Source organism: Delphinus delphis, chromosome 6 (assembly GCF_949987515.2).
Source record: "Delphinus delphis chromosome 6, mDelDel1.2, whole genome shotgun sequence".
NCBI classification, from domain to species: domain Eukaryota; kingdom Metazoa; phylum Chordata; class Mammalia; order Artiodactyla; family Delphinidae; genus Delphinus; species Delphinus delphis.
This window is the reverse complement of record NC_082688.1, coordinates 13,541,688-13,560,136: the sequence shown is the minus strand read 5'-3', so window position 1 is coordinate 13,560,136 and position 18,449 is coordinate 13,541,688. Positions and strand designations below refer to the sequence as shown.

General features: G+C 39.8%; 1 protein-coding gene across 2 annotated transcripts in view; it reads left to right on the top strand.

The window, feature by feature from the left end:
• Positions 1–3,553: 3,553 nt before the first annotated feature.
• The window catches only part of CNTRL (centriolin), an 85,572-nt gene continuing 70,676 nt past the window's right edge, over positions 3,554–18,449 (top strand). For both annotated transcript variants that reach the window (XM_060014224.1, XM_060014223.1), the window contains exons 1-4: positions 3,554–3,638; positions 10,325–10,572; positions 13,808–13,938; positions 17,366–17,496. In XM_060014224.1, the coding sequence (XP_059870207.1) occupies positions 10,356–10,572; positions 13,808–13,938; positions 17,366–17,496 (479 nt within the window). In that variant the 5' untranslated portion in view covers positions 3,554–3,638; positions 10,325–10,355. The remainder of the gene's footprint in view (positions 3,639–10,324; positions 10,573–13,807; positions 13,939–17,365; positions 17,497–18,449) is intronic.

The following is an 18,449-nucleotide window of genomic DNA, read 5'->3' as shown; positions in this document are numbered from 1 at the left end:
GATCATCTCCTAAGATTCAGTCTGGTCTCTCTGTTTACCCTTTCAAGGTACCAGATGGAACATAAGTGTCACCCTAAGTGAAAGCCACCAAAGGCCTAATTACTAGGGAGGTCTTCAGAAATCATTATAAGAGAGAGTTAAGAGGAATTCAGGCTCCTGAATTGAGCTACATGGAGCTGGGAAGATGATTCCAATAATAGTTCATTGTCTGCCATTCTGACTTTCCTTGGACTCAGCTTCAATAGACTCATGCTTGAGTCCCAGGAAACCCTAACAACAGCCTGGCTTAAAAATGCTCAAATCTCCATGAGGTATTGAGAGACAAGACTTCAGTAGCATGGTATTGATTGGTTACAGTGGTGATTAGCATTGACAATGACAAGAGTCAATTATATCTCATAAAACTGGAAAAGGAAAAAAAAAAAAACAATGACAAGGGCCAGGACTTCCTGGTTTAGGAGACTCCTCCCTCAGTACAACAAAATTGCCCTGGCCATCAGGCACTTACACCCTCGGCACATACCTCCGTGCACTTCAGCAACAGTATGGTGTCTTTGGTGGTCAAAGCAGTGTGACAACCATGGAGATGGGCTGCTCCAATTTCCCTTGATTAAAGAACTTGCCATCAGTTGCAAGGGGGATATTAGCTGACAGCCTCCAGCTGTTAATGCCTTCAAGCCCTACCTTAGCTTTCAAGCTGAGGCCACGCTCTTTCCAAGAAGCCCTCAACCAATGACTAAACACTAGAGCCTGACCATTTCTATGGAAGAAAATAACTTTATCTTTTAGGACTGAAAAATAATGCAAACTGTAAATTGAAGGAGTTTAGCTAGGTGATATAACAGAACCAGAGATTCTCTCTAGTTCTTACAGTCCATAAATCTGTTGAAAAGAATCTGGGAAAGTTTTATATGGATTATCAGTCCTTTGGTTTGTGACACTGGCTATTATTCCTGGGGATTCACGTGATCTTAGCTTTTTAGTTCATGAATTACTCAAGGTCTTACTGGCCCTGTCTCTGATTGCTAAATTCTAGCTTTGTACAATCTTGTTATTTTCCAAGTTATTCTGGTAAATTAAATAAGAGGAAATTTCATTAATATTAAACGATATGATTATGAAACTGCAGGTTGAAGGATTTCTACTGGGTGCTATATGAAATATAAGACATATCTCCTGTCAGGAAGCTGCCTGACAACCTTAGTCTGATTCTCCTCTGAAGCAAATCTGCAAAATTATTAAACTGGATTGTGAAACATGAGGCAAGTGACAACAAACAGAATAGCTTTCTATCATTTGGAGAAAAGAACTGAGGGATAGCTGAGTCACTCTGCTATGGTTAGTATTTGTATTGTAAATGCAACTCAGAAGAGTAACAACTTCATATTATCAGATAAATACAAATTAGTGTGGAATCAAAGAGTTGCCCTCACTCATTTCCTATTCTCACTCCTGCTTTGGGGAGAGAGGTTCTTTTAGCATGCTAAGAGAGGCAGTTAATATACAAATTAGCTAGAGAAAGGTTTCACCTCTGACTGCTCTAAGGCCTGAGGTCTATCCAAGGCCTTCATCATGCTAGACACCAGCAGAGGGTCTGGTTGAAGGAGGAGAACTGGCCAATAACGAACTGGCAAGTACCCACCCAAGGTTAACTGGATAGGGAGTGAGACTACCCAAGGGATAAATAAGTGTTTTGCACCATCCTCTGGATTTTGTGTATATTTTTACCAGCTACTTATCAGATTGATAATGAACTACACCAGCATACCATGATTCGATAATGGATTCCACCTAAATATCATTACAGACTTTGAGGGACATAGCAGTGAGGTGACACCATAAGTCCAATTCTCTGTTGGAAAAGAGAAAAAGAAACGAGTGTCAAAACAAAAAGACAAAAAATAATAGAACTGAAATTCAGCAATGTACACATTCCAAACTAATAAATATCATCAGAACTTAGATTTTTTTAAAAAAGGATACATCTTCCTTTCAATTTAAAACGTGGAGCTTTTAATGAATTTTGACTTTTCTACAACTCCAAGGGCCTCCTTCCGTGTTGCATAAATAGTGGGGGAGAGGAGAGCATCATTCACATAAATGTGAGTGTGAATGGCGCCCCCTGTTGGTAGCCACCTGAACTTCCTATTCCTGAATCCATCTCTGCCTTCAGGAAAAATTACAAGTGCCTAATATGGTTCATAAGGTCCCTCTTCCTGCTTTAGCTTCTACACTCCAGATTTTTGGCTGTATCCTGATCTGCTTAACCTCCAGCTCACTGCCAAGCTCTTTTTTCCCCCTCCTCCTGGGGTTTGCAGAAGTTGTTCCCTTTGCCAAGCAAATTCTTCCCCACTCCCATACTCCTTGAACTAAGTTATTTGCTTCTTCCAGGACTTAGGATGAGGCGTCACTTCTTCTGGGAAACCTTTGCCTAATGCTAAAATAACTAAAACATATTGAGAACATATTATAGGGCATGTGAGAGAACTTAGGACTGTTCTAAGTTCCTTCACATACATTAACATTTATAACTACCAGGATAACTGTGGGAAGTAGGTAGGATTATCCCATTTCACAGATGAGGAAACTGAGGCACAGACAAAGGAAATTCCTAAAATAGTGTTACACAGATGGGCCATGAACTGTGAGAAAACGGTAAGAACAAGGGATTGGAAGTCACAATGAAGTGAATTGTGCTAGGACGGGGGTCTTCCGAGCAAGCACGCTGTTAAGATTGGAGAACTACGGTAAGGGAGAGGTGGTGCCTGCATTGGCGATTTCTGGAGATGGTGCAGCCTCTGATGGTGACACTGTCCAGGGTACCAACTTGGAAATGGGAGGCTGGAGTGGAGGAATGGTGTCTTCGGCGACAACGTTTTCTAAAAGAATTCACTGTATTTCCCTGGCATCCAGCACAGTATGTTCTAAATTCTCTTAAACTATCTGTTGAATATACGTGGTGAAATGCAGGCCTTCCAGGCAAGCGCCAACCGAAGTTTCTTCAACCGCTTCTGGCTTTGGCTTCCCTCTCACAACCAGAGCACTAGTCTCTGCCAGGACTCCCAGGCTGCTCTCACTCCCTTAACCTCGGGTGCAGCTGCAGCCCAAGCTGCGTTCCCTGAGCGGTTTATCCACGTCTGGCCCCTGAAGCAGAGAACTCGCCTCAGAAATGGGCCTCGAGAAGGAGCGTGGGGCAAGGCACACTAGTTCAAGCCCAGACGGCCGGCATTGGAAGTTCAGGAGCTTGGCGACAGCGCCACATCGGTCCCTTAGGTCGTCCTCAGGCCCAGCCCCCACGGAGCGAGTCGAAGCCTGGTCGTGAGTCGGCCGCTCCGCTTCAGAGAAAAGCGCTAGGCCTCTAGCCAGCTGCTACAGGGAACCTCCCCTCCCGCCGACTCCCGCGCGCCTTTGCGCGCCCGCGGCCCTGGCGTCCTAGGCGGCGGGAAGCCCGGCCCCGCCCCCATGCTCCGGGGAGGGGCTCGACCGCAGCAGGCCCCGCCCACGCCGCACGCACTGCCCCTCGGCAACCGGCACAACACAACAAAATGGCCGCCGCACCGCTGAGCGCCTGAAGGGAGCGACCAGCGCCTCTCCGCCCGGCGTCGGCCCGCGAGCTCGCTCGGCCCGGCTCCTCCGTGGTGAGTGGCCCTGGTGGAGGCCGTTCTCCGGCATCCAGACGGAGCGGTGGGGTGAGGGGCGAAAGCGGGAAGGCCTGAACCGAGCGTGGGATGGATTCGGGGCGGGGGCGTGTGCCGGGGAATTGGGATTGGATGGGAAGGAGGGGAGGGCCCGGAACGGGCGTGGGGAGGAGGAGGATGGAGGGAGGTTTGGATGGGAAATGAGGAGGTCAGGGGTGGAGTGCGGCGTGGAGGAAGATGGGGTCCCGCCACCGAGCGGAGGAGGGAGGAGGTGTGCCAGGTGTATGCGGGGAATGACGGGTACAGGATGGTTTGGGTATCCTGACGGGCGTCCTGGGATCGGGCGGAATACGGTACATGGAGAATAATGAGAGTTAGGATATTGGGAAGAAATATTTGAAGGAGGGGAAGAGCAAATACTTTGTTGTATAACCGTTAAGGGACAGGTGCATTTTGAAGTCAAAACTTGGCTTCACCTCTTGATTCGGCCACCTGTGTTACCGGCTCTGCGATTTGGGCGTGGTCCTTAACCTTCCCGAGCAAATGTTTTCTTGTTTGTAAAAAATAATCGCTAATTACTTTCGAGTGTACGCTGTGTGCCAGATTCAGTTCTGAGTCCTTTAGTCCTTTGCGTTAACTGATTTAGAATTTAAAATAACTTGTGTGAGGTTTTCATCCCCATTTCAAAAGTGATGAAACTGTGGATCAGAGAGGTTAAATAATTTGCCTTATGTCACACAGAAAGTGGAAAATTAACATTTGAACTCAGGTTGCTTAGTTCCAGAATCCAAGCTCTTAATTCTTAATGATACCCTGTCGCTTATCAATGAGGTTAATAATTTTGACCTTACACACCATCTGCAAGAACTTAAATTTGGTAATGTCTTTAGAGTGCTTAGCACAGTCCTTTCTTCACTCATTCAACAAATATTTATTGTGCACCAAACAATAAACAAATAGAGTCCCTACTGTCTTGTAGCATAAACTCTAGAAGGAGAAACAAGTCGTTTCACAAATAATCATTTAATTCTAATTGTAAGGTGTTGTAAAGGATGCTATTTGGTGCAGAGACCTAATCCTGTTGTGCGTTTGAGTGTAGAAACCCTGCCTTCTCAGCCCTGTATTCTTAGAGCCTAACACAGTTCTTGGTGCATAAAAGTTGCCAAATAAAATTGGATGGCTGAATAAATAAAATACTGGAAAGGGATGGGGAGCTTGGTTTTTTGGGTACCTGAGTAGAATGGAGAGAGATGTGAGAGGAGAGTTCAGGATGTTAATAGGATGCAGAAGGACACAGATGTCAGGGTGTTGGAAGGGAAAGGCAAGTAGATAGGCAGTTGGGTTGAGATGAAGAGGAATGGGTGGAAGTTTGATTATTTTGTTTGAAGAGGGGTTAATTAGAAGTCAGAGTATTGGAATGGATTAGGATGTTAGAATATTTGCTGTGATGAGCAGTTTGGGAAATCAAGATGGATATAGAAGTGTTGAGTCAGGGTACTGGAAACAACTATAGAGAAATGGAGGAAACTAATACAGTGTTAGGGAATTGGAACAGAATTTGTGGGAGAACTTGGCAATCAGGATAGGATGAAGGACGGGAGGCAGAGGTTGACGAGCACAGGATGGAGAATTGCCATTGGAGAGGAATAGGAGTCAGGATATTTGAAAGGACTAGTTAGAGAGTAATAGTGTTTAAATGGGTGAGGGTATGGGATGAAGTCGAATTGTAGGGAAAGTACTGAGATGTGATTAAAGGGCTAAGGGATGCAGTGGAGAAGATACGGAGGTCAAGAAATGGGGATGGATATTTGCATATTGGAGTGGCTGGAAAGAGAGAAGGAAGGTTTGAGGATTATTGAGGTCTGCCTCATTGGAAAAGATCAGAGAAGAAGGTGGAAAGTTAGGAATGTTAGGAAAGGCTGGATAGAGGTGGAGGTGTGGTCTCTACTAAACTGTGACGGAGGGGATTGTTAGATCAAGGCAAGTATCTGAGTCTGAGAATGACTGGATGCCCGGTCATATGATTCTGATGATAACATCATCCAACAGCTTTCCTTACTCAGCAGACTACCTTCTGGGCCTTCAAAGTGTGTCTCCAGCTCTGGACTTGTTTTGCTTGTTTTGTTTTCTCTTTATCCTGCCCTTCACACACTCTAGCCCTATGTCTCAGCTCTATCTTCTCTTTTCTATTGCTTAGTCTTTGTTTATATTATTGCAAACTACAGCCTAGGTCAAACAACAGCCATATCTGTCTCTTTAAATTGTGGTTCAAGGTGTTACTACCCCCAGGTGATAGTCTCTGAAATAATGCCAGCCTTTCTCAAGCACAGTAAATCCCTAACCTCATTTCACTGAGTTAGCTGTTCTATGAGATCCTACGTCCAGGTTTTACAGGAGCTATGGCAACCAAGGGAGGGGGGTCTGGCAATGCACTGTGACTTTGGAACCATCATTTAATCTTTCAGGTTACAATTCATTAAAGGAAAGAGTTGATTTCAATTTCTGGAATCCATTCTAATATATTTCTTTAACTCTATAAATGAGTAAGGCAGAGTTTTTCTCATCAGGTGAGGTAACAAAGGACTGCATGATATTCTAGTGAGGCCCAAAGAGTCTTGGTTATTAGGATGTTCTGAGAGGCATTCAGCATGGTTCAATATTTTAAGAATTTAGAGATAAGACTAAGGTGCAGGATACAAAATAATTGCATTGCATAAAAATATAGGATGTGCATTTTTTAAACCAAGAAACTAAAAAAATATATAAGCCATATCTCTGTAACATGTAGCATACTATCATTCTAATTTTATAATTTTCTATCATGCTATGGGATAGAGAAAGACATATACAAGTGGGAACTGGGCCCTGTGCCTCTCCTCTTTTATCTTTTAAATCTCTTGCCTTTATGAAAACTATATTTAATTCAGGAATGAATAAAATTATACTATTAAAGCACATGCCTCTTAGCTCTTCTCAAGCTTGAGTATATTATTATTTAGAAAGAGAGCACCAGTGCAACTTAACACAGAATGAGGAGTATTACTTAGAGACTTTTTGCCTTGGCAGAATGGTGAGACAAAAATTGTTTACCACGCTTCTGAAATTAAGACCTAAAACCATGTGGCTATGGCATAAATAGCAGTTATGTGAATTGGGGGAAAGATTTTCTGACCCATGTGGATGATATGACATGAAAAAATGAAAGAGAAAGTAAAGACATAGATTTGCAGTTTAAAGTGACCTAGACTATTGGAACAAGGTAGTTGGCCATGTTGTACTGTATACCTGTGAAATAATAGTCACTTTGTAAAAATTTCGCAGGTTTTTGTTACCTTCAAACTAGTCACCTTAAGAAGCTAGATCATGAGTTCCGTGATGCTATTACTATATTAAATTTTCTGTTTTTCCTTCAGGAATAGTTTTTATAGTGTATGTCGTCCATTAATCAAGGTTGTTTAGTGGCACTTGTTTATGATCTGTTTTGTCTAAGGCACTATCCTAGGCCCTACAAAGTGAGTCAAACATGATCTGGCCTCCAGAAAACTCAGTCAGCAGTATGACATGGTAATGAAGTCATGGGCTTTGGAATCAGATCAGGATTCAAGTCTTGGCTTAACCAATTAGTTATGGGACTTTGAACAAATTATTTAACCTCTTAATCTTTAAAATGGGAGATAATAACACCTATTTCATAGAGTTGTGTTTAATCCTTCTAATGTGATGATACATACAAGAGCTTATCACAATATTTGGCACATGGTAAAGTTAATAATCAAACTGGGAAAATAAAAACAAAATGTAGTTGAAGTGATAGATCTAGTTTTCTTGTGAGACTTATAAATTAATTCTGAAAGCAGGACCCAAAGAGGAATTCCAGAAATGTTTTGGGCAAGATCAGCATTCCTAGAATGACTAGTCATTGAAAGGTATTAACATCTGTTAAATGTTGGTTAATTGATTCGATATATTAATGGCAGCTCTCCTTTACATATATTGTATGTGTTCTAAGCATTTAAAAAATAAGTTTCTTTAAAATCCCAGCCTGTATAATTATACCCATGTACATACCTGTGAAGGTGTATTTATTATACATGAAGATGTTCACACATCAAATCACTATAATATCTCTTTCTAATACCAACTTATATGGCATTAAGATTTTTTTTTAGACTTTCGTGGTGGTCCAGTGGTTAAGACTCCATGCTTCCAATGCAGTGGGCGCGGGTTCGATCCCTGGTTGGGGAACTAAGATCCACACGCTGCCACGCTGCGTGGCACAGCCAAAAAAAATAAAATAAGTTTTTTTTTTAAAGCTACGATTTATTATTATTATTTCTTTTTTTTTGGCCATGCTGTACACAACATGTGAGATCTTAGTTTCCCAATCAGAGATCAAACCTGCGACCCCTGCAGTGGAAGCACGGAGTCTTAACCACTGGACCACCAGGGGAGTCCCTGGCATTAAGATTGGAGCTATCCAAAAACTTTGGATTGCAAACTACTTTTCTAAAAAAGAATTTGTGTTTTATCTTCACATTTTAAGTAGTGAGAGTAGGGGAGATTGTGGATATTGAGCAAAAGTAGAATCATTGTTAATGCAGCCTTGTTCAAGACCTATGCTTCTTATAAGATTTTTTGGTCTAAAAGTTTGTCACATTTATAGTTTATGCAATGTACTTATAAGAGCAATTGTATAACATGAAAATCTTTTTTTCATAAACCTAACTTGTAAGTTAGGGCTCTTGGTATTGAGAACTAATACTACTCATGAAGATATCCTATGGCTGAAGTACTAAATAGCATTTTATTGGTTGCAGGTTCTTTATGAATAATTCATTCCATAAGTAGTAATTATCTACTATCTTTTAGGCTCTGTTCTAGGCCTGGAATACATCAGTGAACAATATCCCTACTTTCATGGAACTTATATTCTACTGGATTAATTATGTGATTTGACTTACAAATTAATTTGAGAGGAGAACTAATGCCAGCTAGCATTGTGTCTGACCAAGTCATTTACCATTCTGGGCCTTAATTTTCTTACATAAAAAGTAAAGGAATTTGGTCAGATGATTTTTGACAAGGGTACCAAGATCATTCAATGGGGAAAGGGAAGTCTTCAAAAATCATGCTGGGAAAACTGGATATCCACATGCAAAAGAATGAATTTGGACCTTTACCTAACACCATATACAAAAATTAACTCAAAATGGATCAAAGACCTAAATGTAAGAGCTACAATTATAAATCTCTTAGAAGAAAGCATAGGGCAACAGCTTCATGGCATTGGATTTGGCAGTGATTTCCTGGATATGACACCAAAGGCACAGGCAACAAAAGAAAACATAGACAAATAGGACTTCTTAAAAAGTTTTAAATGAGCATCAAAAGACAATATCACAGAGTAAAAAGGAAACCACAGAATGGGAGAAAATTTTTGCAAATCATATATCTGATTAGGGTTAATATCCAGATTATATGGAGAGAATTTCTGAAGAGTTTTAAAAAACGAAAAGACAAGACTGAGGGCAAGCATTTATAGCAGAAGAAATTAGATGTAGAGGTCCGTGTGGCTGGAGCCACAGAGTTGAGGGAACCAGTGACAGATGTGAGGCTAGAGACAAGGCTGTATTATGGGGGACCTCATAGGTCATGGTAAATATTTCATTTATTACAGACAGATTAACTTTTAAAATAGATCAGTCTGGCTGCAATGTAGTGATGGAGGAGGAAGGCAAGAGAGCTTGTAGACAGATCAGTTAGAAGCTATTATTAGTAGTTTGATGAGGGCGTGGATTAGAGTAGACGACAGTGGAGATGGAAAGAATGGACTATTTTGAGAGATATTTAGGAGGTAGAATTGACAAAACTTGGTGATCGTATGGGGAAAAGGGAAAGGGAAGCATCAAGAATGACTCCCAGGTTTCTGTCTTATTCCCAAGAGCATTGTTCATAGTTAGGGAACACTGGAGGAGGAACAGGGTGGGAGGAAAATGAGGGAGGAATGAGAGAAATGATAAATTCAATTTGGACATGTTGATTCAGGATGCCAATGAGATGTCAGGTAGCAGTTGGGAATAGGAGTCTGGAACTCGGAGAAAGGTTGGATTGAAAATATAAATATTAGTATACAGGTGGCGTTGGGAACCATGGGTGTTCATTAGATTGTCTAAATTAAGATTAGAAAGACCAGAAGAGACTTGAGGAGCTCTGACATTTAAAGATTGAATAGGAGAGCCTTGGCCAGCAAAGGAGGCCAAGGAGTGGCCAGGGAGACGGAAGGATAGGAGAGGATGGCGTCCCAGAAGCCAAAGGAAGAAACTGTTTCAGGAAGGAGAGACTGCTCATCAGTATGAAATACTGCTGGTTGCCAAGTATTTCCACCTTCCTTCAATCTAGGACCCCTTATGGGTAGAAGAGACATTGTGACAAGTTTGGTCCAATAAATTGAGAACCGTCATGACAGGTAAGGCTTCTGGCTGGAGTATGTGTCAGTACAGACCCTCTAGAGGTCTCTTCCCTCTGGTAAAGTAATCAGCAATGTCTGAAATAGTGTCTGCTCCCATCAGCTTGGAGTAGTTTGGGTTCTAGCATCTATAACTTCTGTAGTCTTGAAAATTCTAGAAATAAATAGTTTTGATAGCTCTAAAAATTAACCTTGTTAAATATACTGGAAACTCTTACAGGTTTTGATGGATACCTGGCTTTATTCTTGCAATGAAGAAAGGTCCTCAGCAAAAAATTTCCAAAGCAAAGACGCCACCATCATCTCACTCTCCTAGTCCATCATCTGTTACGTCCAATATGAGATCTAGGTCACTTTCACCTTTAAGTGGATCTGAGACTCTACCTTTTCATTCTGGAAGACAGTGGTATGAGCAAGTTGAGATTATAGGTGAAAACCCTATGCTTTTGGACTACCAAGACCATCAAGGTATTGCTTTTAATCTAAGAATTTCACCAAATACTCTTTTAAGTACAGATGGAAAATATTCAACTTACATTTTTGGTCCAAATGTAACATATATCCAACTACTAACTTGAACCATTGTTTTTTATTGACAGAAATTGTGTAGGGACAGTGGGGGGATGGAGGCTTCTGGGTGAGGGTGAAGATGTCTAAAAGCGGTAGGAGAAGGGAGTTTCCTGAAAGAGGAAGCTTTATTTCCTGTGGTGGGAGAGTGCCTTAAAGCTCATATGCCAAATTTACCATAATCCTTGGCTGTGGGGAGGGCATATCTGTTCACTTCAGAATGGAGTGCCTTAATTCAGTATAAAAATGCTATCCACCCCTGGGCTATTCCAGTCTGCTTATTAGCATCTTGCTTATTAGCAATCTGTGAATGGACTAATTTCCACATAAGGGACATATAAATGTTCCACCAAGGTTTTTTTTTTTTTTTTAATTAGTATATAGCAGAGTTTTTATTTTTCTTTTTGTAATTGAAGTATAGTACAGTATTGGTTTCAGGTGTACAACATAGTGGTTTGACATTTATATACATTATGTTAGTTTCTGCTTTATAAAAAAGTGAATCAGTTATACATATACATATGTTCCCATATCTCTTCCCTCTTCCACCAAGGTTTTTATTTTTTCTTAAAAGCATTCTGTTAGTCTGGGAATCTATAATGTGATTAAGTGTGAAAGAAAACTATGTGATTTCTTTGCTAAGTCATGAAATCACAGTCATCAAACTCTGTTGACATGAATATTGACCAGTGTTTATTAATAAACATTATCAGCCTTGAGTTGACTGTACCCTTGCTGCCCGTTGGTACATTGTTATTTCTAATTTTTTTTTTTTTTTTTTTTTTTTTTTTTTTTTTTGTGGTACGCGGGCCTCTCACTGCTGTGGCATCTCCCATTGCGGAGCACAGGCTCCGGACGCGCAGGCTCAGCAGCCATGACTCATGGGCCCAGTCGCTCCACGGCATGTGGGATCCTCCTGAACCGGGGCACGAACCCGTGTCCCCTGCATTGGCAGGCGGACTCACAACCAATGCGCCACCAGGGAAGCCCTGTTATTTCTAATTTGATTAATATTTTAGAATATGTTCTTTCCTAGAATGGCCCAAATTTTAAAAATTATTTTATTTTGAACCAAAATAAATGTAATATTAACTTATTATGAGTAATCATCGGGAAACTTTGGCCCACAGCCTGGATCTGAACCCAGGATTAATTATCTTTGATTCATAAAGAACCAAGAGGCAATTTTCTTTTTTTTGGATGGTTTTGCAGAATTTAACATAGCTTTTTTAAAAATATTTTTTTAAATTGGAGTATAGTTGATTTACAATGTTGTGTTAGTTTCATGTGTACAGCAAAATGAATCAGTTATTCATATACATATATCCACTCTTTTTTAGATTCTTTTCCCATATAGGCCATTACAGAGTACTGAGTAGAGTTCCCTGTGCTATACTAACATGGCTTTAACAAGCTGTGACTGCAATATCCAGGAAGGTCTTAAGATAGGGTGTGCTATCCATTAAGTTAGTACTTTATCTCTATAAACTGTGTTATGATCCTCTATATTTAAAAGAGCAACAAATTTGAGTTTCCTACCATAAAAAAGAAATAGGAAAAGAGGTGTCATCTGAACGTGGGTTGGAAAAGAATTTCCAGACTCAAGGCAGAATGTAAAGAAGATAGAATTTATTAGAGGGAAGGGTTGCTGCCAGAACAGCGGGCCGACTTCCTAGTAGTCTGGGAGAGTCGGGCCCAAACATGTGCTATTGATCAGCTTTTATAGCCAGAAAACAAAGGAATGGTCCGAGGTGAAAATTTCATTTACTGATTGGTCGAGGCACATATACCTTCCTTCTATAGGGTGGGAGTGGGAAAGGGCAGATGCCTTTCCTTATTTGGGACAGGCCCGGTAGCCCAGGCGGGCGTTGCCCAGGTGGGCTCAGGAATTTCGTAACCATGGCAACATGGTAGGGAAGGCGATTAAGAGTCGGTAAGGGGGGCTTCCCTGGTGGCGCAGTGGTGGAGAGTCTGCCTGCTGATGCAGGGGACATGGGTTCGTGCTCCGGTCCGGGAGGGTCCCACATGCCGCGGAGCGGCTGGGCCCATGAGCCGTGGCCGCTGAGTCTGCGCGTCCTGTGCTCCGCGAGTCCTGTGCTCCGCTGTGCTCCGCGACGGGGGAGGCCACGGCAGTGAGAGGCCCGCGTACCGCAAAAAGAGTCGGTAGGGGGTATAACGCTGAAACTTTTTGAAGGAGGGTCATTCTTTGTCCTTGGAGCACCACAAGAGGATTTTTAAGAATTCCAGTGTTTTTGAACTTCAGATTAGAATTTTAAAAAACAAACAACTAAATAATGCCAATATATATATTTTTAAAAATAGCTAACATTAAAATACTGCTAAAAACCTCAGTGCTGCATATAATTAAAAGTATAAATTTTAGATTCATCTGCCTAGGTTCAAGTCCTAGATTTGCACATTTCTAGCTGCAAGATCTTGAATAAATTATTATAATTTCTTTTATAAAGGGGAACAGTAATTTCTATCCCAAAAGTTTGTTGTACAAATTAAAATTTTTAAATTAATTAATTTTATTTTTGGCTGCGTTGGGTCTTCATTGCTGCGCGCAGGCTTTCTCTAGTTGCGGGGAGCAGGGGCTACTCTTCGTTGCGGTGCACGGGCTTCTCATTGCGGTGGCTTCTCTTGTTGCACAGCATGGGCTCTAGGCGCGCGGGCTTCAGTAGTTGCAGCGCGCGGGCTTCAGTAGTTGCAGCACGCGGGCTCAGTAGCTGTGGAGCGCGGGCTCTAGAGCACAGGCTCAGTAGTGGCGCACGGGCTTAGTTGCTCTGCAGCATGTGGGATCTTCCCAGACCAGGGCTCAAACCTGTGTTCCCTACATTGGCAGGCAGATTCTTAACCACTGCGCCAGCAGGGAAGTCCCCAGATTATATGTAAAGTATTCAGCACAAAGTTTGCACACAATTAATATTTATAGAGTTTAACTGTTATTGTCATTATTATGAAATGCTACATAAAGTAAAATATTATTATTAAAACATTGCAAATAGAACTAGCCAGCTGTTTTTACATTTGCATTGCTTTAAAAATTTTTTTTGTTATATAACATCAAGACGATTTGTTTTTCAAAGTATTCATGTCTTCCTCTACTGATAATGATCTGTTTGTGTAATTTCAGAAGCTGATTCACGTGAAGGAGTTCGATATATTACCGAGGCCCTGGTTAAAAAACTTACTAAACAGGACAATTTGGCCTTGGTAAAATCTCTGAACCTTTCACTTTCTAAAGATGGTGGCAAGAAATTTAGGGTAGGTTACCAACATTTCTGAATACACACATTGTTTTTAATTTTTATGTGCTTTAAAATTTTTTTAAAAAGATTATATTAGATTTACAGCACCCTAATGTCACCGAATTTGTTGCAGATCTTTTATTGTTTCTAGTGAAAGTTCTCCATCAGAAGTGTGACATCTTCAAATTCATAAGCTCCTATTATTCTACACATTATTGATTCTCTCTAGAATGAGTCCGCAAACTACAGCCTGTAGGCCACATTGGGCCTACTGCCTATTTTTGTTAATAAAGTTTTATTGGAGCAGAGCTACACTCCTTTGTTTACATATTGTCTGTGGCTGTTTTTGCACTACAATGGCAGAGGTAAGCGGCTGTCAAAGAGACTGTCTCACAAAGCCAAAAATATTTACTATTTGGCCTTTTACAGAAGTTTGCGGATCCTTGCTCTAGACTGTTCACTACTTTATTCATGAACTACAACATGAGCACATTGTAATAGACAACTTAATTTTTTAATTGGAAATAATATAAACGTAGATGCCTACTACATTAGTCACAAAAATTAATTCCAGAAGATTGAAAATATTAATGAAAATGAAACAAAAATCAACCAACAAAAGTGCTATAAAATTATAGGAAAGAATATAGGAGAATATATTTTTAAATCTTAGAGTTGGGAAGGCCTTTCTAAGCAAACACCAACCCTAATACCACAAAGAAAAATATTGACAGATTTAGCTTACTTAAAAAACTTAAAAAGTTGTGTTTAATGAACGATATCTTTTAAAAAGTTAAAGCAAAACAACAAGCTGGCAGATAGTGTTTCCAGCATATGTAATAATATCCACATAATATATAGAGCACCTACAGTTCAGTAGAAAGAGACAGCTAAATGGAAAATGTGCAAAGGATATGAACAGTTTGTTCACAAAAATATTATAAATGGCTAATGTTAACATGAAAATATGTTCAATTTCATTCGTATCAAAGAGGTGTGAAATAGAACAATAGTTTGATGCCATTTTCCGTCTTGTATGTCTGATGGACAATAATTAAAAAGATTATTTCAGTGTTCAGAAAGGTGTGAGAAATGGGTATTCTCATATGGTCTTAGTGGATGTATAGATTAGTACAGCATTTTAGGAAAACAGTTTGATAGTATTTATCAAAATTTCAAATGTATTTGTTTGATCCAGCAATCGAGTTTATACTTACTGAGTTTATACTCACCAACACAGCAGTTCTACTCCTTGATATCTATTAATATTTGCACACGTATCCAAAATTGTCTGAATAGTTATGTTTATTAAGCATTATTTAAGATGGAAAAATTGGAAATAACCAAATGTCTGTCAATAGGGGATTGCTTAAAAAAATTATGGTGCAATATACCATGAAATACTATCAAGTTTCTTAAAAGACAAGAACAAAACCCAAAAAACCCCAGAACTCTATGTATTAATGTGGGGAAATGTTCCAGTATATTTAAATGCAACAGACAAATTCTAAAATATTTTGTATAGCAAGGTCTCAAAATATATTTTTTAAAATTGTTTTTCTATCTATGTATATATAGATGTAAATGAATAGAAAGGCCTATATGTATACATATGTATATGTATGTGTATATACACCAGCCTCTTAACAATGGTTACTTTTGAGCAGTGAGATTTTTTATGGGGGCCTGCAGACCTGATGAAGAGAGCTTTTTATGTTTTGTTTGAAATTTTTATTAGAATATATTTATGTCTTGTGTAATTAAAAAGGAAAAAAGGAGACATGCTGGAGTTTAAAGGGTGTGAAAATGAAATATCAAGTTAGTAAATCTTTACTGTGTGGTTATTATATGCCAGGCATTATGTTAGGCTGTGGGAATAGATACAGAAGTCAATAAGCTTAGTTTCTGATCTCTGGGAATTTAGAGCTTAGTGTGAAGAATGCCTAGGATTAAGAGGAGAAATAGTGAGAGGGAATCAGAGAAAGAGAGTGAGCACGTGGGAGAGACAGACCCAGTGAAAAAGTCCGAAGGGGCTGTTGGAATAGAAGATCCCAGAGTATGATGAACGGGGGCCAAAGTTGAGAGAACGTCAGGCAGAAAGGATATGCTATAAAATGTCACCGAATCAGCAAATAGGATGAAAACTTGGAAGAAGTTATTTGATCTGGCAGTTTAAAAAGCCCTTCCTTCTATTTCTTAAACCAACCAGGTTCATTCTTTTAGGGTCTTTGCATTTTTTTCTCTGCCTGGTATTCTCTGTCCCCAGATGTTCACACAACTGGCTTATTATTAGGGTCTCAACTCCATGCACTTCCTCTCTCTCTGAAGCCTTCTCTTAACCCAATTGCAGTTAGCCACCTTCTCCTCAGTCACTCCCTCTCATTCTTTCACTCAATAGATATTTATTTAGCACCTACCATGTGCCAGGCACTAGTACTATAGTAGTGAACACAGCAGACAAAATCTGCCCTCTTGGTGCCTTGCACTCTGTCACATCACGTTACCTTTATTTTCTTGTTAGTATGCTTGAGTGCCTAAAAATTTTGTTTCTTTATTTGTTTATTGGCTTCCCCTGTGAATGAAATCAAGAACCTTGTTTTCCTTATTCACCACTGTTTTTCCATATTTCCAGTACCTAGAACAGCTCCTGACACATAATCAATCCATGTTTGATAAATATTTGTTGCAATGGATGAATGAATGGTGATCTTGGAGAGAACTTTTCGAATACATAGTAAGGGTGGAAGATATATTGCCTTGCCAATAGAATAATAGTGAATGGAAGGCCTCAGAGTGAGCAAATATTCACAACTTTTATGAGAACATGGTGGCAAATAAGAGTGATAAAATGAAAGCTTGGTAGGAAGCAAGTTGGGAGTGAGGTGATTTGTATTATATAGAGGAGACTGAGCATGTTGAACATAGGCTCCTGCAGCAGGGAAATAGTCTGGTTCACCAGTATACCGCCATTGCCCGGCGCCACATCTGACATGTAGTGAGTGGGAAATGAATATCTGTTGAAAAGTGACTGTTTTTAAACTTGAGGGGAAGATCCAGGAGAGAGAAAGAGATTGGAGATACAGGAACACAAGGAGAAGAGATGGGTAAGGTTATGCAAGAGCGTAAGTACCTAGTTGAACTTTGAAGAGGGGAGAAAGGGAGAGGCATAGAAAAGACGAGGTGGAGAAAAGGATTGATGGGGAAATTCTCATTGGATAGTCTTCAGTTTCTTAGTGCGTAGGAAGTGTTGTCCGCTGAGGGGCAAGGAGAGTTTGGCGACCTGGAGAGAGTGGCCACTCCTGGCCGAGGAGAGCCACACCAGAGGATTTTCCGGGGAAGCAGTAAAGGCTTAGTCTCCGGTGACTGATCAGCACATGCTTATATGTCGTGCTTATGTCGAGGCATCTGTTATATAAAGTATTTATTCATTTGTTTCCAATTAGTATATCGAAAATTTGGAAAAATGTGTTAAACTTGAAATACTGAATCTCAGCCATAATCTAATAGGGAAGATTGAGAAGGTAGACAAGCTGTTGAAATTACGTGAGCTCAACTTATCATATAACAAAATCTGGTAAGTAAATACTTCTTTGGGTGGCACTGCAGGGTCGTCATCTTTGTTAAAGAGGTAGATTAATGCTGCTGTGTTACTGAAAGAATCCTTTGAAAGATCAGGCACTTTGATTCTTATTCATTTGTAGTCTAGCCCTTCACATATGATAGCTGCCATATTTTGGCATTACTAAAGTACAGAATAACGTCTGTCATTAACAAAGAAGGAGATACATTTTTTGAGTACCAAATTTTATCTTAATTCCATTTTTGACAGGAAGTTTTCCCAGATGTAGTCTGATTAACTGCCTTATTTCATTAAAAAAGGTGGCATGAAGCAGAATGTTTTAACCCTGTCATTTTGATCCTAAAGATATTTCAACCTGTTTTGAGCCTATGTATTTATCCTAATGTTCTTTGCTCATTGCTGTAATAAATACACACTATCTTGTTTCCACTTCATAATATATATTACTCTGAGAAATAAACATAATAAAACTGACAGTTGCTAAAAATGCACATAGAAAACTTGTTATAGGCAAAATGATACAATTATCAAATCTTGAATATCTTTATATCTATGTATTTTCCCTCCACATAAGACTTGGTATATATAATGGCCAGAGAACAAAACAACTAACAGTAGCAGAACCTCTAATATGGCAAAAATGAAATGGGAAAAAAAGTGATTAATGAATCAAATCCTTAATGTAAAGTGTGTATAAAAAAATTGATCCTGATGAAAATAATTTCAGCAAAATAAAACTGAAAATAAAGAAGCTTGGAAATATTTGCCCAGTATAGAGAATTGACCAAGGAATTAAATTGGAATCAACTTGGGAAAGTATTTCATCAATGAAAATTCCTGAATATGGGTGATAATGTTTTATTAATTTAAATATTCTGATTAAAATATTTTTGTTCATAAATACAGTATCATTCTGGGGGTCCACCAGCTCAAAGTAGCAGCCATAT